The 23,397-nt window shown below is 36.6% G+C and overlaps 1 protein-coding gene across 1 annotated transcript in view; it reads right to left on the bottom strand.

Moving 5' to 3' along the window:
* Nucleotides 1-341: 341 nt before the first annotated feature.
* LOC120768920 overlaps nt 342-23,397 on the bottom strand; it is a 67,050-nt gene continuing 43,994 nt past the window's right edge. The window contains exons 5-7 of the mRNA XM_040095694.1: nt 5,928-6,190; nt 2,548-2,686; nt 342-2,347 (exon numbers count right to left, since the gene is read on the bottom strand). Of these exons, the coding sequence (XP_039951628.1) occupies nt 2,064-2,347; nt 2,548-2,686; nt 5,928-6,190 (686 nt within the window). The 3' untranslated portion in view covers nt 342-2,063. The remainder of the gene's footprint in view (nt 2,348-2,547; nt 2,687-5,927; nt 6,191-23,397) is intronic.

Below are 23,397 nucleotides of genomic sequence, written 5' to 3'. Positions count from 1 at the left end.
TGTTTGCCTGAAGTCTTCGGAGAAATTCGAAAAACGAATAAGAGAAGAGGAATCATTGTGCACAATGACAATGCGAGCTCTCACACATCGGCTCAAACCAGCGCCGTTTTGACCGGCCAAAACGTGGAATTGATGGGTCATCCGCCGTACAGCCCTGACTTGGCACCAATGACTTCTTTTTTTTCCCACACATCAAGAAAATAATGCGTGGTCAACGATTTTCGTCTCCAGAAGATGCTGTTGAAGCATTCAAAAAACATGTTTGGAGGTGGGTGAGTGCTTCGAAAATTGGTTTGAGCGCATGCAAAAGTGTATAAATCTTGATGGAGAATATTTTGAAAAACAATAAAACCATTTTCGTTGATAAATATTCCTATTTTCATTATTAGGCCAGAAATATATATAGCAGCTTTATGAACACAAAGAGGTGAGCTCTTCAAAGCACTCAGTGAGCACAGTGAAGTCATCGAAAACTTGACTCCTGCCAGTCGTCCATCCGCTCCGATAACGTTAACGTTGAAAAAGTTAAAGAAACAGTGCTTGAGAATGACCGTGCAAGCTTCAGAGGGGTAGCAGAGGATCTCAACAGCTCCAATGGATCGACCCAACACTTTTTGCTGAATATTTTTGGTATTACACGTGTCAATACTAGATTCATCGCTTAAGGTATGAGTCTTTTGAAAAAATCAGTAGAGGCAACAAAACTATCATCAATCGCTCCATTGCTGATGACGAGACATGGTTTTATGAATGCGACTTCGCAACTATCCAACAATCTAGCGGATGGCGCTGTAAACAATCCGAAACCGAAAAATCTACTCAAAATCGGTCAAAAATCAAGATGATGCTCATCGTTGTTTTTATTACCGTGGTATGGTTCACCATGAATTCGTTCCAGGTTCAAGCCGTCAACGAGGAATACTGCCTGCCCGCCATGAGGCGTGGACGTGTAGTATTTGGTCGTAAATGGCCGGTGAGCAAAAAATTGGATTTTTTTCCACGATGGTGCACGATCACATTCAAGCATGATTGTGACTGACGTTTTAGCCAAATGCGAAACGCGAATAATCGTTCAGCTCTCATATTCGCCATATTAGGTTCCCTCTGACCTGTTTCTGTTTTGAAAACTGTGGGGCGCGCCGGGACTCTACTAAAGCGATTAAAATTAATTTATTAAAGACAATGAAGGCCACTCCAGCCGAGACGCATAATTAGTATACAGAAAGTTTGATTAAGCGATCGCATGCTTGTGTTAAAGGCGATAATAAAGATTTAGACTGATCAGAAATGAAGAGTTTCCTCACTTATAATAACAATAAACCTAGAAAATAATGTTGGGAAACTTGGCACAATTGCAATGTTTCAAATATATTGCTGGAAGGTAAAATTATACATTAGAACACTTTCTTCACAAATATTGTGTTGTAGCTTATTATTTAATATAAATGCGGATGAAAATAACTTAAAAGGATTTTGAAACAAAAAAATTTTAAAAACAAATCTTTTTAATTTTTTAAGATATCAGAATTTCGATTTTAATTAAACGCTTTTAAATTCTGCTGATAGTTTTATGGATTTTAAGTTCCAACGATCACGGCATTATGTAGAAAAGTATGTTCAATTAGCTAGCCTCAGTTGTTCCAAATATGTTTCCAAAATTCTAAGCGGCATTTCCAACATAATATGTTTTCAGTTAGCAAGGCTTAACTAACTAGTTTTCCTTCCTTATTCTACTATTACACTTATTCTACTCTTTCTTTTTCTCTATTAAAACTAAGTCAATAACAGTCACAAGTGATTTCTTTCAGCTCACTTTCATTTTGTCTTACCCTGCTTCCATTCTTTCGCATACTCACACAGTTATCAAGCGCTTAAGATGCCAGCAATTCAACCCAACTAGAGATGAACCTATCAACAATTAATTGACAACGAAAAAAATTATATTAATCTGCAACAATTTATACTAATCAATGATGATGACCGAGCAGTCTTCTAGCTGTCGCTCCCACCGCCATTGCAACTGTCATTGCTTGCGCTCCTATTTAACATGCCACAGCTAATTGTCATCTGCCAACGGTTCGAATGCTGTGCGACCAGCGCCAGTAGCTGCTGCAGACGTTACATAACGGCAATCGATAGCTTGGTTGGCGCACATAAATATTAAATTGCCAATATTGACACAGAAATGCTATTAACAGTGGCAGCATGGCTGCTAAGTCGGGCAGCGCGAGCAGCAGCAGTGTGGGTGTGATATGCAAAAGTATCGAATTACGAGCCGCTAATGGCAAGAACGCTGCCGCCGATGATGTGGCTGCTGATGATGTGCCGGCGTCTTTAAGTTGATTATCTGCAATGAAAACCCATGAAATTATAGTTAATTGGCTGGGTAATCAACATATGTTTAAATGAAAAGCGAACGCATTAAATAATGGCAAAAAATTTTAAATGCTACACTGTTAATTAGTTTCAATTCTACTTATATACACATACATAGTTCTAGCGCTCTTATTGAAAAACCCGTTACACTATATTTACTGTAAAACTCACCTTCTAATGCTTTGTCACGCAATCGTGACTTGGCCACAACGGTTTCGCGCGATTCCAGTACGGGTATCTTCTGATGTTTCTCATGTGCCACGCTCTCTTCATTGCTCTGCCAATATACCGAAGATATTTTTGCCACACACTAGAGAACAATACAATAACAAGTACACAATTATTTAATCAATTGGGTAAATAGAAGAATATGGAAAATATAATATAATTCAATTACGCCGACACAATCGCACACTAATATCTTTCTGATCCAATACACATACATGCACACACATGATCATATATATATTTACTCTAACACATATACACACACACGAACTCTCTCACACAGACGTATGTACACTGATGTGCATTCTTTCCCTTGTTGATATTTACTTATCTAACGTTGCCACTAAACAAAGTTGCGAAAATAAATATCTTCATTTCGACAGCTACTAAGTTACACAAATACCCCCAACATACAGACAATATAAAGTGAAATGCATTCAACGTGGCGTTCACAAATTTCCTTTTATGTACTTGTACATTTCACTGTCCCACTTTTATTGCTATAGCAAACAACTGGAAAGTAATAAAAGAAAACTCAGTGTAAACATTGCAGGCATCTCCAACACCACACGCTCATTACATGGACCACATACAAACATACACATAACATTTATATGCCTAGTGAGCTGCCATAAGCAAGTGTTGCGTATACGCCATGCTGACCGGCACGTTCAGCGAGTATGTGTAGTATGACACATATGTGTACGTTGGGATTTGCCACGCACTTTAATGACTCACAGAATCCTGTTAACACAATTGCCGCCAAGCTTGCGGACAACCGCAATACAAATACAAATACGCGTTGTGCGCTTTAACAGCAGCCTCACGCTCTGGCCATATACTCAAGCATTTGTGTGTGTGTATGTAAACATAGTTGTATTTGTCCAAATAAACAGCGTCCCCTGGCAGCGAATACGTTCCGCATTTGTTCTGCGTTGATAAGGAGATTGTTATTTCGGATGTCTTTTAGTGAATACAGGTACACATACTTCTGAAGGTTGATAATTACGATACTTGGAAGGGTTGAACTCTAAGTTTAGTTTTAATATTTCTCGTTTCGAATTTTAATGATTGTCGAATAGAAATTTTTTTCGACTTGAACTTTGCTACGCAAATACAAGGTGCGTTCCAAAGTAAACAGGATCTAGCGCCCCCTGGTGGCGCCATCTATATGTTGACTGATGCGTTAGAATCTGCTGTCTTTATCGATGTGAGAATTTCATGACATTTCAATGATTGGAAGTGAAGTTATTGCGTTTTAAGTGTCAGTATGTTTGTGTTATCGGTACGAAAATGAGCTTCGAACAAAGAGTCATCATTAAATTTTGTTCTAAAATTAGAAAGTTACCGAAACGTTTCAATTGATGGAACAAATGTATGGCGATGATTGCCTATCCCGTAGCAGAGTGCACGAGTGGTTTCAACGTTTTCAAAGTGGTTGTGAGGAAATAAATGACAATCAACATGTGGGCCAATCAAAATCCGTGATCATCGTGATCATGCAAATGGAATTGAGCATCTCCAAAACATCGATTTATCGCATTTCGACCGGACATTTGGGCTGGCGAAACGACCAAAAATTGCTCAGAATCCAACATTCAAAGAACGATTATTTGACCAAAAGTCACATTTTGACCATTAACCACTCTCCCTAGACGTAGAGGCCATTCAAAAGGCTTGCACCGGCATACTGGCGGCCATACCGGCCAACGACCTAAAACACTCGTTTGGCATGCTTTTGGACCGTGCAAAAAGCTGTATTGAAGCAGAAAGAGACTATTTTGAACAAAATACATTTATTTTGCCGAAAAAACCATTTGTTCTGTTTTTTTTTTATACTCCTGTTTACTTTGGAACGCACCTCATATAACAAAACTATATTAAATATTAATAATATTAGGTTACAAATCTAGACATCAATTGGAAGTCGATATATGAGTTCTATATACGACAAAATAAATGCTTTGCAGAGGTTCAATAAGTATATATCCACAGCAGTAATGACTAAAGGGCCCTGTAGTCTGCTATATGGACGATTTTAGAGTCTTAAAATATTAAAATGATATAAAGAGACCTTTAAATGAGTTTTACGGAAACCACATTTCTAAATTTTGCTTCAGATGAGTTCCTAGAGTCATAGTCGGCACTGAGCACCTCTTTAAGGTGAGAATTAAGAAGATTAGCCCACTTCTCTGATGTTTTAGAAACCAAGCTAATGAAAAATTCAGTTATTCCAGGTTCTATCTCGGAAGGAAATTGTTAGAGTTAAATATTTTTAAAAGCTGTGCGGTATTAAAGTTAGTTTAGAACATAGAATGTTAGAACTTGTCCTTTATTGGAAAATAAAATATGTGGGGTTGATGATTTTCTCAGGTGGACTATTTGGAAAACTTTTTAAATACGTATATAAATTTTTAATAAATTATATACTAAACAACAAACCAATGAATGTTGCGATTGGTTTCTATTTGCTTATGGCGGCAGTTTTGGTTTTAAAAATCATATGCATTAATAATATGGAGATATTATGTTTCTCCCTTAGGCATTTCAGGTATAAGGCAATAAATTTTTGAACCTATTTTCATTGCTACAATTGGCTCACACTTTTTTTTTATTTTGTAGTTTGTAATAGTTTATTTCGCAAAAATATCAGTTTAAAATTCAAACATGTTTTCAACAAATACTTGTTTAATAAATCTACTGTGTTTTAGTTTATAAAATTTTATAATACACAAAGCAATTATTAGCTAGTTAGAGTTTTAATAAAACCGATCCGAAAGAGCTGTAAAATATGGAAATTAAGAGGAGTCTAAATCTCTTTGGTGGGTAACTCATCAGTCTTTAATCTGATTTAAGTGCAAATAAGGCTCTTAAGTAATTGATGTGTACATATAAGTCTATATATGAAATAAAACACCCAAGTTTTGCCTCTGAAAATGTAATAGAGTTTTTTCACTTTTTTAACGGAGATGATAAGATAATAATCCATTTCAGTAGTCCCTAAATAAGAAATTTCCACTGGATATATTTTTGTCCCGGTATACGTATCTACGTCGCATTAACATAATTGCAAATTATGAGAGCGCATGTTCATCGCATTAATAAGCGAAATATTTTTGTAATTAATAGCGTACAGCAGTGGTATCAATTTTTGATATCTGAGTACACTAGTTTATACAGCTTGTTGAGCAGAAAGTCAGCAATTAAAAATAAATTGCATACAACACCAACAACCACCATTTGTAAATGGATACTATCACACACATTCTAGATTATTAATATAGTAAATTTATATATTTATATTTATGTGCTAATTAACTCACTTTCAATTTCATGTCACCATGTTTGAAGAATTTTTTACGCACTCGGAACTCCAATCCCAGTCGCGCCACCTCCAAGCCCTCACGTCCGACAATTATGGGATCGTATGGCCGCAGGAATGTCCGGTTCGCATGTACACCATTAATTAACCAACTGAGATGACACACCGGCTTGGACGGCGCCGATGTACAATTCACACGCACAATGTCATCAATTTGGTAACGCGGCTGGCCACCGGTGATTTGCGGTCCATGCTTTGGTGTAACTGCAAAGAGAAGAGCATAGCATAGCATAAAGTACGGCCGCATGGAGACGGTGCAAACAATCGGAAGGACATAAATATGTGTAATGATGGCAATACCACAACGCGCTGTCATATAGAGTAGCAGATGCGATATAGAGAGTTAATAATCCCGCTTGGGGTTCGGTAGAGGTCCGTACGCTGATAGTTTGTTTTTTTGGGAATTCGTAGACCTAGTGAACTTATGAGCACAGTACATAATTTTTTTTAATGGATGACTTTAATCATACTTTTAGTTAAAATAAAAAAACGATGTAAGTAATTTACATATATGTAGATAGCTGTAGAAATGAGTTTGTAAATATTGAACAGTTAAGTTGTAATTTTTTTCAAATTTAATCATGCCTTGGGTTTCACCTGCCTTAGATGAAACCACAAAAGTTTCTTTATTCAGTTCTCGGTCCTCCTAGATGAATAACATGTTGACTGTCTCAACCTAAACATTTCATAAATGGCTTGCCTTAATTCGGACACCTTTTGCTATCAATTTATGTATAATGTAAGAAAACATTTCAGTCACATACTCTATGTTCAAAATGTATAAGTTTCGAGAAGGCCTCCATCAGAAGATAGTCAAACTGTTAATTGACTTGAGTGTTGCTTATGTGTTTTTTTATTGAAACAGTTACTCATATTTACGACGTACGAAATGAAAAGGAGTGAGCGTTACAAGGAACTAAAAGCAGGAGATATAATATGTACATATTTGTCATACCACAAAATGCGTGTCTGAAATTAGCTCTAGAAATAAAATGACAGAAGCTGCTCTGAGAACATGAAAAATGATATACATACGAGGTGTGCTCAAAAAGTATCGCGAATTTTGAATTTCGCGGGTTACGTATATTCGAATTTCGAATTTTTTTAAGGGTTATATTGGTACTCATGTCTCTCACTTATGCCGACAAGCACGGCCATTTTGAATGTTCATTTAATTGTTGACAGCTGCTTTGCTTGCACGTGTTCTGGATCGTCTTCGATTTTTACCTATTCAAAAAAATGGATCAAAGAACCTGTATCAAATTTTGTGTGAAAAACGAAATTAAGTGCGCGGATGCATTCCGAATGTTGACTGTGGCATACGGAGAAGCTACCTTGGACCGAAGCAACGCTTATTGGTGGTACAAAATGTTCTCAGAAGGCCGAGAAGATGTAAACGACGAAGAGCGTGCCGGCCGCCCGAGCACTTCAGCAGCAGACGAAAAAATTAATGAAGTGGAGAAAATGGTATTGGCCTATCGTCGAATCACCGTTAGAGAAGTTGTTGAGGACCCAAACATATCGATTGGCAAGTTATGCGCAATTTGCGCGAAGCAATCCGCCAGAAACGCCCGGCTTTGTGGAAGAACAAAAATTGGCTTTTGCACCACGATAAGAGGCCCATGAAAGGGCGACGTTACGCTTTTCTTGACGAGATAAAGACGGCATCGAAGGAGGAGCTGAAGAAGATAGAAAAAAACGATTTTTTGAAGTGCCTCGAAGATTGAAAAAACCGTTGGCACAAGTGTATAATATCTCATGGGGATTACTTTGAAGGGAACAAAATAGATATTCATGAATAAATAAATAATTTTTGAAAAAACACAAAATTTGCCATACTTTTTGAACACACCTCGTATTTGTTTTAAATGAATGGACGCTGTATGCTTTCCAAATTGCTGAATAACATCATCATTTTTTGGACAATAATTAAAAAACTCCTTTCCATACATAAGATATTTGAGAACAAGTAAAGTTTCGGGTGCTCATGAAATACCGGAAAAGCTATTCGAAATAGTGTAAAGACTTTAACAAAATTATAAATATTAGTTTGGCTAAAACCGAGGAAGTTCGCAATCATCCAGTAATGTATAGTGATAGGAATCGATAAAGCTTTTCTGAATCTGCCGATTTTATTGTCAAATTTGGCACTCATGTAATATACGACCGGACCAGACATGATTTGATCTAACGTTGCTCAAAAAATACGAAAACATAACAACTAAACCTTGTGTTGAATTATATTGTTCGAATCCCTTGTGTACTTTTGTCATAAAATAAAATCTAATTTGATGACACCATTAACTGTGTATGCAATTATAAGTAGAGATAGAGTAGAGAGAGAAAGGAATCATATCTAAGTCTCTATTACGCGATTAGGCATTTTGAGAACTAAATATCCACAAAAAGAAAACGTCAGGAAGCATACATACACAACGGTAAAGCAACCCACGCTAATCCAACGCAAGAAGTTGTGAATGCGCTAAGAAGCAGCATACGTCTTGGCGGAGGGTTAGCAGGCCGATCATCAGTCAGTCAGCACACAAGCAGGGATAAAGGGATGTCCAGCTTATTTCAGAGAGAGAGCGCCTGAAAATTGGCGTGTTTTATAACATTTACGATTATAGCCAGATCGGACAAAATAATAATTCTTGGTCAATTACCATATACATATGTAGTAGTCATTTTATATAAAGAGAAACTATTTAAATCATTTTATGGTATATTTAAAAAAAACTGACTTTTGAACTTTCAATACTTCATAAAGACATTTAAGCTTGTTAGCTCATTACATTGAAAATTAATACTATAAGGCTTCCAAATTATCATCAAATATGTTAAAATTTCACTTCTTTTCTTTATTTGTCATGGTTTTAACCTTTTTTATTAGTGTTCTTCAACAAGACAACAATTCCTTCCATTTATATATTTTTATATAGGGGTTTCACATAGTCTCATAAAGTTATAAGTTATAACGATCCGAAAATATAGCGTTCAGAGTTGTATTTGCATAAAGTTATTTTAGTATGCAATGCAACAATAGATTTTTAAACTAGTATACAAATTTATGAATTTTTTGATTTTACGTTGCTTTATGCACGTTGTGAGTACCCCAATAGTCTTGCAACTTGTTGCTACAGAGTATTATAGTTAGTTTTGTTCATGGTTGTACGTATCTCTTAAAACTCGAAAAAATTGAGATAGATATAGGGTTATGTGTAGATATATAAATGATCAAGACGAGAAAAGTTGAAATCTGGTTGACTCCTCGTCTGTCCGTGCAAGCTGTAACTTGAGTAAAGATTTAGATATCTCGATGAAACTTGGTATGTGGGTTCCTTAGTACAAAAGGAAATTACGAGTTCGTAGATGGTAATCGGGCTACTGCCACGCCCACAATTTGCCATTAACCGAAAAATATAAAGTGCCATTACTAAGCACTAAATTAAGATATAAAGCTGCAATTTGGTACAAAGGATTGCAGTAGCAAGATACATATTTGGGACAATTTTTTGGAGCAAGAGGGCGTGCCCTCTAACAAGTTCAATGTACATATCTCCTAAACCACTTGAGCTACAACAACCAAATTCGCTGGATACGAATCTTATAACAATTTCTACCGACATTATGAAAATGGATGAAATCGGAGGATAACCCCGCTCACTCCCCATATAACGGTACTGTTAAAAACTACTAAAAGCGCGATAAATCAATTACTAAATACGTCAGAAAAACTAAATTTTACCACCAAGATGGTATGAGAGAGCCGGTGTGAAAATTGAACGATGGGCGTGGAATCGCCCACTTTTTGGTGAAACCTTATATTTCTAGACCCAACCAACCGATTTCCCATAGAACACAATTTTAAATTCCACTTGAATCGTTCAGTTTCCAGTATATAAATCAAGAAGCAATTAATATAAAGGGATACAGCTTTGCACAAATAATGTTTTTAGTGTGTGCCACCTTATGACCCAAAAATTGTCATAAGTCCTACATAAACTGATCAAGCTCCTGGGTACCGAATATTTAGACCCCGGTACCTATAGTTGATTTTTGATCGAAAATGTCGGTCAATGTGTGATTTATATAACTGAAATTAAGCGTTATTCCTTCTCTTATAATGGTATGTCTGTATGTCAAAAATGGGTTGGAAGGTACCAATACTTTTCTTAGCCCCCATATACTTAATATAAAGATTTTCGAACTTCCGGGTGACTTTACTCTATATAATTGGTTTTACACCTTAAAGCATTTCCCTGGCTTTGAGTCTTGCAAGTTACAAGAGTACGAAATGTTCGGTTGCACTCGAACTTAGCCCTTCCTTACTTGTTTCATATCCTTCATTTATTTTCTTAATATATCACCCTTCTGCTACTTGTTAGTTTCGTATATTCCTATGAATATATTCATCAGCAAGCGAAAAATTGCAAATAAGTAGGCGAATATAATCTTTTCAAGCATGTTAAGCTAAATATTTAAATTTCCAGTATTTATTACTAACATTATTACTAACAATACGTATATTATTCCAAAATTATTCAAACTTCCAAAGATTGTAAAAAAATTAGTTTTAATTATTTATCTGCTAAAAAGTGTGAACTTAAAAAACTCTTTCAGTAGGGCGTTGCATAAGCGCAAGATTGAGAGTAACATCAACAGGTTTCTTCTAACAAACTCAGTGCCATAACTTTCAAAGTAAATTGGTTAACAGGAGGGAAATTGTTAGGTTAGACAATTGAAAATTGTTTCATGTATATATATAAACTATTCATGATTGAATGTTAGATATGTATTACTAATGAGTGAATGAAATGAGTGAATGAAAAATTTATTTTCAATACTTGTTTAGTATGTAGTATTGATAAAATTCATTAAGTTTTGACGTTTAGCAATTGCTGTCTCACTGACGATGAGAGAAGAGTTGGGCAACTCTTTATCTCTGACAGAACTGTGACTGCGTACACACGTCCGGCAACAGACTCAGCGGTGAGTCGATCCTATGGTTAATCTTGGTACGTTGACATGTGAATGCTACCTGTTAAGGGTGAGCTCGGTGGTGAGTTGATCCTCTGACCGACTTAGCTTTTAACATTGCGATCGCCAAAATAGTTTCCTGTGGTCAGGGGTCTTGCACGGCTATACCGCAGTAACGACGCAGTACACCGTGAGGTACGCATCAGATAGTCGTCGCTGCAGCCTATACGTATGCGGACATACCCAGCAGAACATCGTCGTCGTAGCCTAAACAAGGGCCGCCAGAAACAGCCGAGCGTCGTCATCGTAGCCCATACGAGCGTCAACGCATGCAGCAGAATATTCTCCCGCATAACCGTCGCGGTATATGATACACAGGTATTACTGATAAACGCGATCGGATTAGGTCAGACATCCTTACCGCAGGACACGGCATGTGAATGTTTTGCAGTGAGTCGATCCTCTGGGAGGCATTCCAGTCTATACCGTACGAAGGCAGGAAGTCACGCGTGAAGCCGGTAGTGAGCCTATCCTCTGACTTACTCCATGCTTGGCATCGTGGCTTCTGCCACTGTCCTCCGTAAGTCCACATGTTAGTAACGGCTCACACTAAACCGTTACCCTGTCATAGCGCTATCCTCGGGTGACGACACTTCAACTCGGAGGACATCACTTAAAGCAAAAATTGTTAATAATAAAAATGTCATAACATATCAAATAAAGTAAGATTTGTAGAGAGTCCCTTAGTTCATTTTACTTTAACGAACCCTGGACCCGGCGAGTATAACTCAGCAAACTACAAGAAGTAGGGGCAGCAGAAAGCTTCGCTACCGTATGAACCTTCAAGGGTTCAAAATATCATACTAAATATCTTAAAGTTCTCTAAGAACTAAGCGCCTTCATTACTTCAGACATTAAGCTGCAGCACTTCAGCATTTATCACATTCTTTTGAAAGTATTTAAATTAATTTTATTTCCATGTACTATTTTTTATAAGTTGAAAGTACATTACAGCCTTGCAACAAATTTTATGCTTCACATTCCGCTGATGCGCTCAGCAACTGTGCTCGCCACTTACGCGCCGTTGTTACTACGCCACATAAAGTATGCGCCATAAAATTTGATAGCCAAACGCAGCACAGCGTCCGGCCAATCAGCAAGGGGGCCAGGAAGACAATGCTAACATAACGGAACATATAACGCAATGTAACATAATGTCAAATTTCAAAAGCATAAAATGTCCATTGAAATTTATTTACTGTAAAATTTACATGTGCATGTCATAAAAATTAAGTAATTAAAACTCGTCCACACCGCCAAGAAGAGAGAGCGAGGCGACCACAGCGGGATAGCTGACAATGACAGCAGTGGTAAGTAGCACAAAGGATCTCCGAAGTCCTTTTGTATGTGTGGGTGCTAAGGAATAAGCAAACAGCAAGAGCAAACAAACAGATAAACAAGCAGACATGAAGTGAGTGGTAGCAGAGATTGTACGGTTGATTGACCGATTGCGAGTGAACATCGTTTTTCCATTAAACCGTTTCAAGCAGCTGCGGAGTTTTGGGTGCACTCAACTGAAATGTATACTGTGTGAGCGCCAAAGGCAAATGTTTCGCAAATTATGCATAATTTAAACCAAAAATAAACAAACAAACAAAAAAAGAATAAATGACCTTTTGATAATTGTGAGTAGGCAGACATTTTAATGCAGATTTCATGAGATTTTAACCGCAAACAACGACGCAGGGGGCAGTCAAGGCTTCCCTCAGTCAAATCGTCACTCTAAGTTTTGCATTGAAATACAAATCCATTACAACAGTAATTACATATGGTGCACCTACAATTTCGTAACTATTAATACATGTATGTATAACATATACACATATATATTTTTATGGATATGTACGAGTATGTGTTGTGTATTTGTGTGCCATTACGGTTAAAATGTCACAGTTGTTATGTTGGTCTTTATTATTAAAACTGGCAGCAGTAATGGTTTATTTTTGTAATTAAAAATTTTGTGTTTGTCAATGTTTCTGTGTGGGTGTATATATCTGTACGCATTTGTTGTTTTGCTAAAACAAACTCATTTTGTGTATGCCATAACTTTTCATGCATAAAACATGTGGCAGGCAGTTATTTGACATTTTGGCCGACTTTCATTTCATTTAAGCAAATATTTTTTGAAACTTCAGCTTTTCAAAGTACAGTATGTGTACGTGAGTTTTAGGGTGAGCCATTTTGAAAAAACAGAAAAATTAATTTGTTGCGTAAGGAAGTTTTACATATAAGAATCTTACGAAGATTAGAAAATTCGATTTTTCACTTAAAAGCAGCTTGAAAAACTAAAATATAATATTATTTATAGGAAGGAAAACTTCTTAATTCGACTATGTGAGAATCCCAACGGGGTCATGATACACAAGTTTTAAATTTTTTCTGAAAATTAATTCTTTTCACAATGTTCGATTCTATTTATGTACAAATCGGATTTTTTAAATTATTATGTATAATAAATATTATACTAACTTAATTGAAGTTTTAGAATGATGAATTATACCAAAACCTGATGAGAATAATTCAATCCCGTACACACCGAAGAAATATTAACTTATTTACTTTTGGGTGAGATGTTATCTACTATTACACGTAGCTAGAAATATGTTTCACTTATTAAAGGCTTAAAATTTTGATGGACGCCGATTTGCACAAAGGGAGAGAAATGAGATGGGAACGTTTCGATTCGCTTGCCCAACGTTCGCTAGACTGAAATTGAAATATATTGGGTGTGATATGTCTTCTTCTTCTTCTTAAGTGGCGTAGACACCGCTAACGCGATTATAGCCGAGTTAACAACAGCACGCCAGTCGTTTCTTCTTTTCGCTACTTGGCGCCAATTTGATATTAAAAGCGAAGCCAGGACCCACCAGGACTCCACCTGATCCTTCCAACGGATTGGAGGTCTTCCTCTTCCTCTGCTTCCCCCGGCAGGTACAGCGTCCAATACTTTTAGAGCTGGAGTGTTTTCGTTCATTCGGACAACATGACCTAGCCAGCGTAGCCGCTGTCTTTTAATTCGCTGAACTATGTCAATATCGTCATATATCTCATACAGCTCATCGTTCCATCGAATACGATATTCTCCGTGGCCAACGCGCATAGGATCATAAATCTTTCGCAAAACTTTTCTCTCGAAAACTTGCAACGTCGACTCATCGGTTGCTGTCATCGCCCAAGCCTCTGCACCATATAGCAGGACGGGAATTATGAGCGCCTTATAGAGTTTGGTTTTTGTTTATCGACAGAGGACTTTGCCTCTCAATTGCCTACTCAGTCCGAAGTAGCACCTGTTGGCAAGAGTTATCCTGCGTTGGATTTCTAGGCTGACATTGTTGGTGGTGTTTACGCTGGTTCCAAGATAGACGAAATTATCTACAACTTCAGAGTTATGACTGTCAACAGTGACGTGAGTGTCAAGTCGCGAGTGCGACGACTGTTCATTTGATGACAGGAGATATTTCGTCTTGACCACGTTCACTGCCAGACCCATTTGCATTACTTTCTTGTCCAGTCTGGAGAAAGCAGAACTAACGGCGCAGGTGCTGAGGTCGATGATATCAATATCATTGGTATACGCCAGCAGCTGTACACTCTTATAGAAGATGGTACCTTCTCTATTTAGTGTGTGATATGTATGTGCGGTAAATCTGGAGATTTGGATCTTTAGTAACCTCAAGACACATACTCAGAATATTCGGCATAAAAAGGGTTCGATGTTTCAACTTTCACGTGAACTCCGTCGTGGAACTATTTCCTGATTGCTGATGCAAAAATAATATACCATTGTCAAAGTATACAATTTAGCGATGCGCTATGTTATAATGGAGACGTGCTTCTCAATACGTCATAATAGAGACGAACTTTTAAGGTTTTGATGATTATACTTTGCCTTCATTCATTCCATAATGAATCTATGTATCATTCTGTCGATCATTCTCAAAGATAACTAAATAAACGAAATTACTGTAGTCTCTGCCACTCTCGGAATGTAAAAGAAATATTTTTTCTCCCAGTTTAACGAACGTTATATTTAATAAGATAAATGTATATTTTAACATTATAAATAATCATGTATAAATCATGTTTTATTGATACAAAAATACCATTGTCTGAAGTTTTAAGGAGTCAGTTAATAAATTAGTGTTGAAGTCCATGAGAAAATGGAGAATAAAGCTTTGAAAATTCGGCAAGCAGAGACAATAGTCGTGCTGTAACTACACTCTCCAAATTACCATCACAGTTTCGTAGTCTACAAGCATTGGAATAAAACTCCTCGCAAAAAAAATGTTTAGCCAGGGCGTAGGCATACCCTAGTAAGCCAGTCACACGAGTAAATTTCACAAAAACAACATAAAGTTTTTTGAAATATTTAAGTGATCATATGAGCAAATCTGTTGTGCGTCATTAAACTTTTATGTCCGAGCTTAATATGCCAGAGTAACTTGCAAAAAATTAGCAAATAATGTTGATTAGTGTAATTGAAGAGCAATAATATATTTTTTGAATGCACTTTCTTTGTAATTGTTTACAGTTTCAGTATTGTGTTAGTTCATGAAAACGATTACAAAGAGTACAAGTGTGATTAAATCAGAGAATACATCAATAGCAATATATAGTAAATACCAAAAAATACCGGTATTTACTGCTAATTTAATACATATTCGAATGTATGTATATTTTTGATGTGATAAGAGCTGGTCCTGAAGTGAAAATTTTTCTCAATATCAAATTATTTTTATATTTTGTTCCTACATGTGGTGTGCAATCTTGATGTTAACCGCAAATTGAGGGCTCTAGTTCAAAAAAGACTCGTAAAGGCTTTCAAGTTCGAAAAAAGTTGTTTAGAAACAAAGGCAACCTTTAAAAAAAGAATTACAAAACTAGAATTCAGTGAGAATCATAGTCGCCATATGAAATATTGAACAAGTAATTCAGGCAGTACAAATCCCATACGAAAATCGAAATGCAGATTTATAGGAAATATTTAATTTCAAATTAAAAGTTAAAATATAATACCTTTCGCCTTATAGAATTGGATCCTACTTTCCATTTGGGGAATTTGAGATTATTATTATTTTCGCAGTAATGAATGTTGCCGAGGTTTTTCAATTAATCTGCTAGCCTTGAAGAGTACCCAGATCCCCCCATATCTCACAAAAAAGAGTGGTTAAGTTACTACAACTAAAAATTCAAATTTGAGAATAAATTTAAATTTCAGTCTATTATGAAATAGGCTCAGCTGTGTGACTCATACCCGAATAATAGAGAATTATTTTTACAAATTATAAATTTTATTTTATGCGTTTCACGCACATACAGACATGCATGCTTATGAATATTTGTATGACATCTAAAGCAAAACAAATTCCGTGCACGCTTCAGTTTTTCATTGCTCCGTTTGGCAAAATTTGTTTTTTCCTTGGAATTGTAAACAGATTCTTCGATATGAATATTAAAATTGTAAAGCAAAAATAAATTACATGTAAAAGAGGAACACGGAGTGAAAGCAAAGCAATCAAACCAACAAGTACATGCTGTATAAGTTATTTTACAATATAATAAATCTGCCCATTTTGTAGAAAAGTACATTAAAGACAAGCCGACATAAACTTGTGTTGCACATTTTGTTGTTTCTTTTTTCGGTTTTTGCTGACACACTGCGCTCATCTCGTTACAACCGTATTGCGTATACGCCCAGTGGGTCTCGTTCGTACATGCCATTCTGTTCGGCTTTGTTTATTTTTGCACAAACCATTGCACTGAGTTTCATATGTCACTTCGACATATGGACAGCCGGGCGGACAACTACAACAACTGTCACGAATAAAAGCGTATGTGTAAGTAAACGCAATTGTAAGTGTGTTTGTGTGTGTATGAGAGCAAAAGTAGAAAACTTCAATGATTTTCATTTTGACCTAAATGGCAACCATCCAGGTCAGACAATGCTATCCGTACTTGATGCGAAGTGCTGCGGCATTGCACTGTTCAACCCAGTGCTGAGGTACATTGTCGGTGTGTGTATGTGTCGGCGCAGTAGGGTTGCACATACATATATATACATACATAGTACACACAACAAGGCATAGTAGCGCCTGCTCGTTGCTACTATTATTGTCACAGCTGTCGTTGTTGTTATTATAATACTGAGCCACTGAGACTTAGAATTCACAGAGGCTTTTGTTGTACGTTGCTAACATTTTTAATGTAGCAACAATTGCATTCTGCCAGCTCAATATATGTAAGTGTAAATATGTATAAATATGTATATACTTTTGCATGTAATTTCTTTGTGTGCTGCTACGACAAGCAGTGCGGTGTAGTATTACAAAGCATATGCAATAATAACAATTTCGTGTACGCACATACATATATAGCACAATATTAATGTACAGCAATTTGTATATGCAAATATCCTTTTTACATATGTCCTTATATGTGTGTATCTATTTTGTAAGGCCAAATCGCTCTACAATACACTCGGTGGTGGTCTACAACTATATCTTCTACGTCATGCATTCATACAGCTGCCGTAGATTAAACGCTAGACTAGCTACGGACGTCACCTCTTCCGTCCTTTGGGCCGATGTCTGTGCAAGTGTACGGGATTTGCATATAATTATTGATTTTTTATTTCAGACGAAAGATATTTTCAGCTTTTAAATAAGCCAGAAAGCGACAAAATTTAAATTTCTTAAGTAAATTTAATGCCTTTGAGATCTTTGTAGTAAATTTTTTTTTAAATAAAAGGAGTAAGTTTTGAAAAACTTTAGAGTTACTAAATACACTTACATACTCGACTGAGCCTTTAACTTTCCGATAATGTAAAGAAAAACTGATAGACTCACTGTTTTTAGCTATACTTGCTTTTAAGATGGCGTTTTGTACAAAAGATTTCATAATAATTGCTCAGTTCTTTGTTAGCGAATTATCTTCAATATAAAACTTCTCGCCTTTACTTTGGACTATTACCAATACAAAATAAAAGAAAGAGTATAATTTTGCCCCCTGTAATATTTGTAAACTACGGTGAAGAAGAGCACTAGCTAAATATTAAACAAACTTATTAATATGCCCCAGAAAGACAGCGAATAAATAACCATTTTATGATAATCTTATCATATTGTCAATAACATGCTTCAATAACACAGATGATGACTTTTCAATACCAGCGCTTTATTCAAAGGGAGCAGAACTAATCTGCAACTGAATTCGAATAAAAATACGTCAATTTCGGCTACATTGGATCTATAGTACCCTTCACAGGTGCATTTATTATAGCATAAAATGGTTCAAAATTATCTTTATGTTGAATTTGATCGGTCAATTTCTATGACAATTATATGCTATAATTGTTCGTATTAGAGCCGCCCCATATTGATTCCAATAAATAAGGAGCTTATTGAAGAGAAAAAGATAACGAAAGGGTTGAATATATTAAAAACTCAGGAACTAGTTATCGTATAAGCAGAAAATATATACATACTACTAAGACTTTGCTCCTAATTTTACTACTAAGACTTTGTTCCTCCTCAAAATAGAAGGCCAAGGGGAGTCTCAATACACTTAACGTCTTCAGTTTACTCAAAACGGTTTCCCCGGGGCCGTCGTTTGAGTTTGCTGAATAATCACACGGAGCTATATCAGCCGATTCTCGTTAAAAATTTGATGAAAAACTCACGAATAATCAATGCTATATGTCACATTGCATTATCATGGTGCAAAATCTAAGAGTTGTCAGCCATAATTCCGTCTTTTTACGAATAGCTTCGCACAACCGACGCATAACACTCAAATAGTATTCCCTGTTGACAGTTTAGCTGGTTGGACAACACTTCGATAATCGAAGAAAACTATCAATATAACTTTAATTTTGACCTGCTTTGACGTGTTTTTTTCGGCCTTGACTCACCTTTGCCACGATAGTCGGCCGATTTATCGTCTGTTTCCGAGCTGTAGGCATATCATCAAGGTTCATCGCCAGGAACAATACGTTTCATGACATCCTGCTAGTCGGAAAGCATTGTTTCATATGCGTTAACAAGACGCAGTTTTTCGAAAAAATTTATTTATTTTAGAACCTTCACTTTTATTAGGCCTAAATGACCTTTCAAAATGGTTTTCACCTATCCTTCTGGTATTTCAACGATGGCAGTAAGATGACCAGATCTGACTGATATTGATGGCCGTCCTGGACGTGGTACCTCGCTAACGCGGTCTCCCCCTGTTTGAATAAGTTGTAACAATCTAAACACACAATCGCGACAAACAATTATCACAGAAGGCCTTTTCCAATATTCTGAACGTTTTGCCACCAGAAATATGATTTCTCACACAAAATTTAATTGAACTTCTTTGTTGAATAATTTCTTTCATCGTAAAAATCGCCGAATGCGATCAGAAAGACAAACGTAGACTAAACACTAATGATTATTTTGATGTGTCATTTGGCACAGATGTCACTGACAGTCATACCAACATAGAAAAAAATATTTCGAAGAATTGATGTTCGCGTGAAATTTTAATTAAAAGGTTTTACTATTTTTTGTTGTATCTCATCATAAATCCATTATTTAAGTAAAAGCAGATAGCTTTTAAAATTATCTACAAAAAACATTTCCCAAATAGAGAAATAAACGCTCTCTTAACATAGATAGACTACTCAGTGGTAATCTAATAAAAAGCATCTTTTTGGTTGGTGGTTGTTGTAAGTACGTAGAATATTTTTTAAATTTTATGCAACAGTTCTAACGAGTTGGCTTTCCGTGAATAGATGAAATTTCTTTCTATAACGTGGAACACACAGTCATTTGTCCCAGACTGCACTAGGTTTACTAATCGTCATTGTGGCAAATTCAACTGGATTATAGCCTTGGTATACAATATATTCCCTAGAATCAAGAAAATCTTCGTGGTAATCAAATAATATTGCGCAAAATCTTAAAAGTTTAAAACAGCAAAGGTAATTTGATAACCACAAATTCATTAAAAATTAAGTAAATGTATTTTTGCCAAACAATTAATTGCAATTTAAATTTGCTCATACTTTTTAGTAAAATCAAATGAGCTTTCAGCAAAGCAGAAAATACAATTACATGTGGCAAAGAATGCAATTACGTTAACAGCTTTGTTTAACTCTTTATTGAATTTCATACTCATTGTGTTTATGCAACTGTACAGCATAAGATGTGCTTACAACAATAACAATAACGGCGAAAGCAATTACCTCGACCACCACAAGATACGCAACAACAAATTCAACAGATTCAATATGCTGCTTTTCTGGCAATGCAATGCGGACAAGCTGACTCAACCATTATGTAATGTTGCCGCCATATCTTGTCTGCTTGCAGTTGCGACGCATTTTTCATACGAGAGGCATATGAGTTGAAAAAGCTAGAAATATTCTTATTATTTACTAATGTTTCGATTTATTTTGCGCAATAAACGGAGTCATCACGGTATTTTACAATTAACTGAACTTGCGGAGCAAGATGAAGGGGGGCAGAAGGAGAAAACTATCTTTATTCTATTTTCCTTATATTTTCGAGTAGTTGCGGAACAACGTAAATATGTTGGGCCGTACACCATAACATTTTTCTCCTAGGTATTTTAGCGGTTCGCTTACACATATTGATACCGTTATTAGGAGTAATTAACTTTATTATTATTTTCTGAACTAATATATAGAAGACGCGAAGCTGTGGCAAATACTATATTTAAAAATTTTAGCATTTTTTCTCAGTTCTTCGCATATTTTCTTGCAACACTATTCATGTATTTGCTGGGAAATTGCCCTCTGCCTTTTAGTACCTGTTGGGCCGCAATTTAATTGTCTGCGTTACCGCAAGTTAATTGAAAAATTCATCTGCATGTGCGGTTAAATTTTTAAATTGCAACGATTCAAATATTTTTTTTTTTAATTTATATGAGTTACAGGCATTTAATGTAAAATTGCTGCATTCCTATAATCTTAATATTTTTTTTTTAATCTTTCCGTTTCCAGCACATTATTAAAGTAGCTTTTTGTATTCGGTCTATAAAAATTTTCGTGCGGCTTCCTGAGAGATGGTGTAAGTTTTTTAATATGTCGTTTTTGCAATATTCCGAACATATATTGGAAAGCTACAGTCTTTGTGCCACTTTGCACTATTTTGTGCCTTAAAAAGATTTTTTTGAGAGTTCAGTTGATAATAGTATTGTGCATATTTTTCCTAAACAGCGTTCTAATTTTGGAAATAAACGCACGAATATAGTTATAGAAAAAATAATTTCACAATTTTTTTAAAGGTTATCACCTAGCTGTTGTTTCTAATACTAACTAGGCGGACGCTAAGCCGGATCAAGGTGTCTGATATATTATTTTAATGAAAAGTTTGAAGTATGAAATGAACGTCAGCGCGTCGATTGACAACAAGAGATCTCGTTTAGAGTGTTGGCAGAGCCCAATGCTTAGCCGAAAACATTTTGAAGAATATTTGGTTGTCTTAAAAACGTCAAGTCTTAACTGTTGTCTAATTGCTTAAATCCGTCATGTTATACTACATTAGTTCTTTACGAATTTTTTGCCAAAAATTCTACTTACCATATATCGGTCCACAACGACCGTCTGCACACAGCAAACTTAAAAGGAAAATACTGCAATGCCAATTTTAAACGATTGAGGAGATAAAAACAGTATCGAAAATGCCTTGAAGACTATTTTGGAAAAATACTGCTCTGACCGCTTCGAGGACTAGAGAAAGCGTTTGCAAAAATGTGTGTCGGGATCGGACAACTTTGAAAGGGAAAGTACATTAAGCCACCAATTGGCTCCATCATGCCTATACGAGACCCGGGTAGAAATTGGGCTCAAAGGAAAAGGCTATTGTTTTACAAATTACCTAGAACAGGTATTTCAACCTAATTGCCCAAAGAACTACTCTAAGCTGTCAATCTTACCCAATACAGCCCCCAGAACCCAAAAAAGTCACCAAGTCATGATAATATTACCCCCAAATGTTAATTGAGTTACCTATATTGCATAGAAGTGCTCTATTTGCTCTTCAATGCAATCCTTACTTACGGATGCTATCCAAGTTCATGGGAAGAGTCGCAGATAAATAAGCCTGGGAAAGATGTCGTCATACAGACCAATCAGTCCTTTACTCTGACTTTCTAAAATGTTTGAAAAAGTGTTTCTAAAAAACATGTCTCATTTCCTCCACGAAAATACTATAATACCAACGCACCAATTAGGGTTTTGTGGTACAAGGTGGTTTCCAAAGTAAACAGGACTTAAAAAAAACAAAACATATGGTTTTTTCGGCAAAAATAATTTATTTTATTCCAACCAGTCTCCTTCTGCTTCAATATAGCTTTTTGCACGCTCCAAAAGCATGTCGAATGAGTGTTTTACCTGGTTGGCCGGTATGGCCTCCAGTATGCAGGTGCAAACCTTTTGAATGGCCTCTACGTCTGCATAAGAAAGAAGTAGAAGACAGAAGAATGAAATATATGTATATCTAAACTCCGAGATCACTCAAACCCACTGGCTAATGCTTTAGTACATCCCTGCGATCAATCACTTCTTCTTCTTAATTGGCGTAGACACCGCTTACGTGATTATAGCCGAGTTAACAACAGCGCGCCAGTCGTTTCTTCTTTTCGCTACGTGGCGCCAGTTGGATTTTCCAAGCGAAGCCAGGTCCTCCTCCACTTGGTCCTTCCAACGGAGTGGAGGTCTTCCTCTTCCTCTGCCTCCCCCGGCGGGTACAGCGTCGAATACTTTCAGAGCTAGAGTGTTTTCATCCATCCGGACAACATGACCTAGCCAGCGTAGCCGCTGTCTTTTAATTCGCTGAACCATGTCAATGTCGTCATATATCTCGTACAGCTCATCGTTCCATCGGATGGGATATTCGCCGTGGCCAATGCGCAAAGGACCATAAATCTTTCGCAGAATTTTTCTCTCGAAAACTCGTAACGTCGACTCATCGGTTGCTGTCATCGCCCAAGCCTCTGCACCATATAGCAGGACGGGAATTATGAGCGATTTATAGAGTTTAGCTTTTGTTCGTCGAGAGAGGACTTTACTTTTCAATTGCCTACTCAGTCCGAAGTAGCACCTGTTGGCAAGAGTTATTCTGCGTTGGGTTTCGAGGCTGACAATATTGTTGGTGGTTACTGGTTCCAAGATAGACAAACTTACCTACAACTTCAAAGTTATGACTGTCAACAGTGACGTGAGAGCCAAGTCGCGAGTGCGACGACTGTTTCTTTGATGACAGGAGATATTTCGTCTTGCCCTCGTTCACTGCCAGACCCATTTTCTGTGCTTCCTTGTTCAGCCTGGAGAAAGCAGAACTAACGGGGCGGGTGTTGAGGCCGATGATATC

The sequence above is a fragment of the Bactrocera tryoni genome, chromosome 2, assembly GCF_016617805.1.
Source record: "Bactrocera tryoni isolate S06 chromosome 2, CSIRO_BtryS06_freeze2, whole genome shotgun sequence".
Classification (NCBI taxonomy): Eukaryota; Metazoa; Arthropoda; class Insecta; order Diptera; family Tephritidae; genus Bactrocera; species Bactrocera tryoni.
This window is presented reverse-complemented; position numbering and strand designations above follow the sequence as displayed.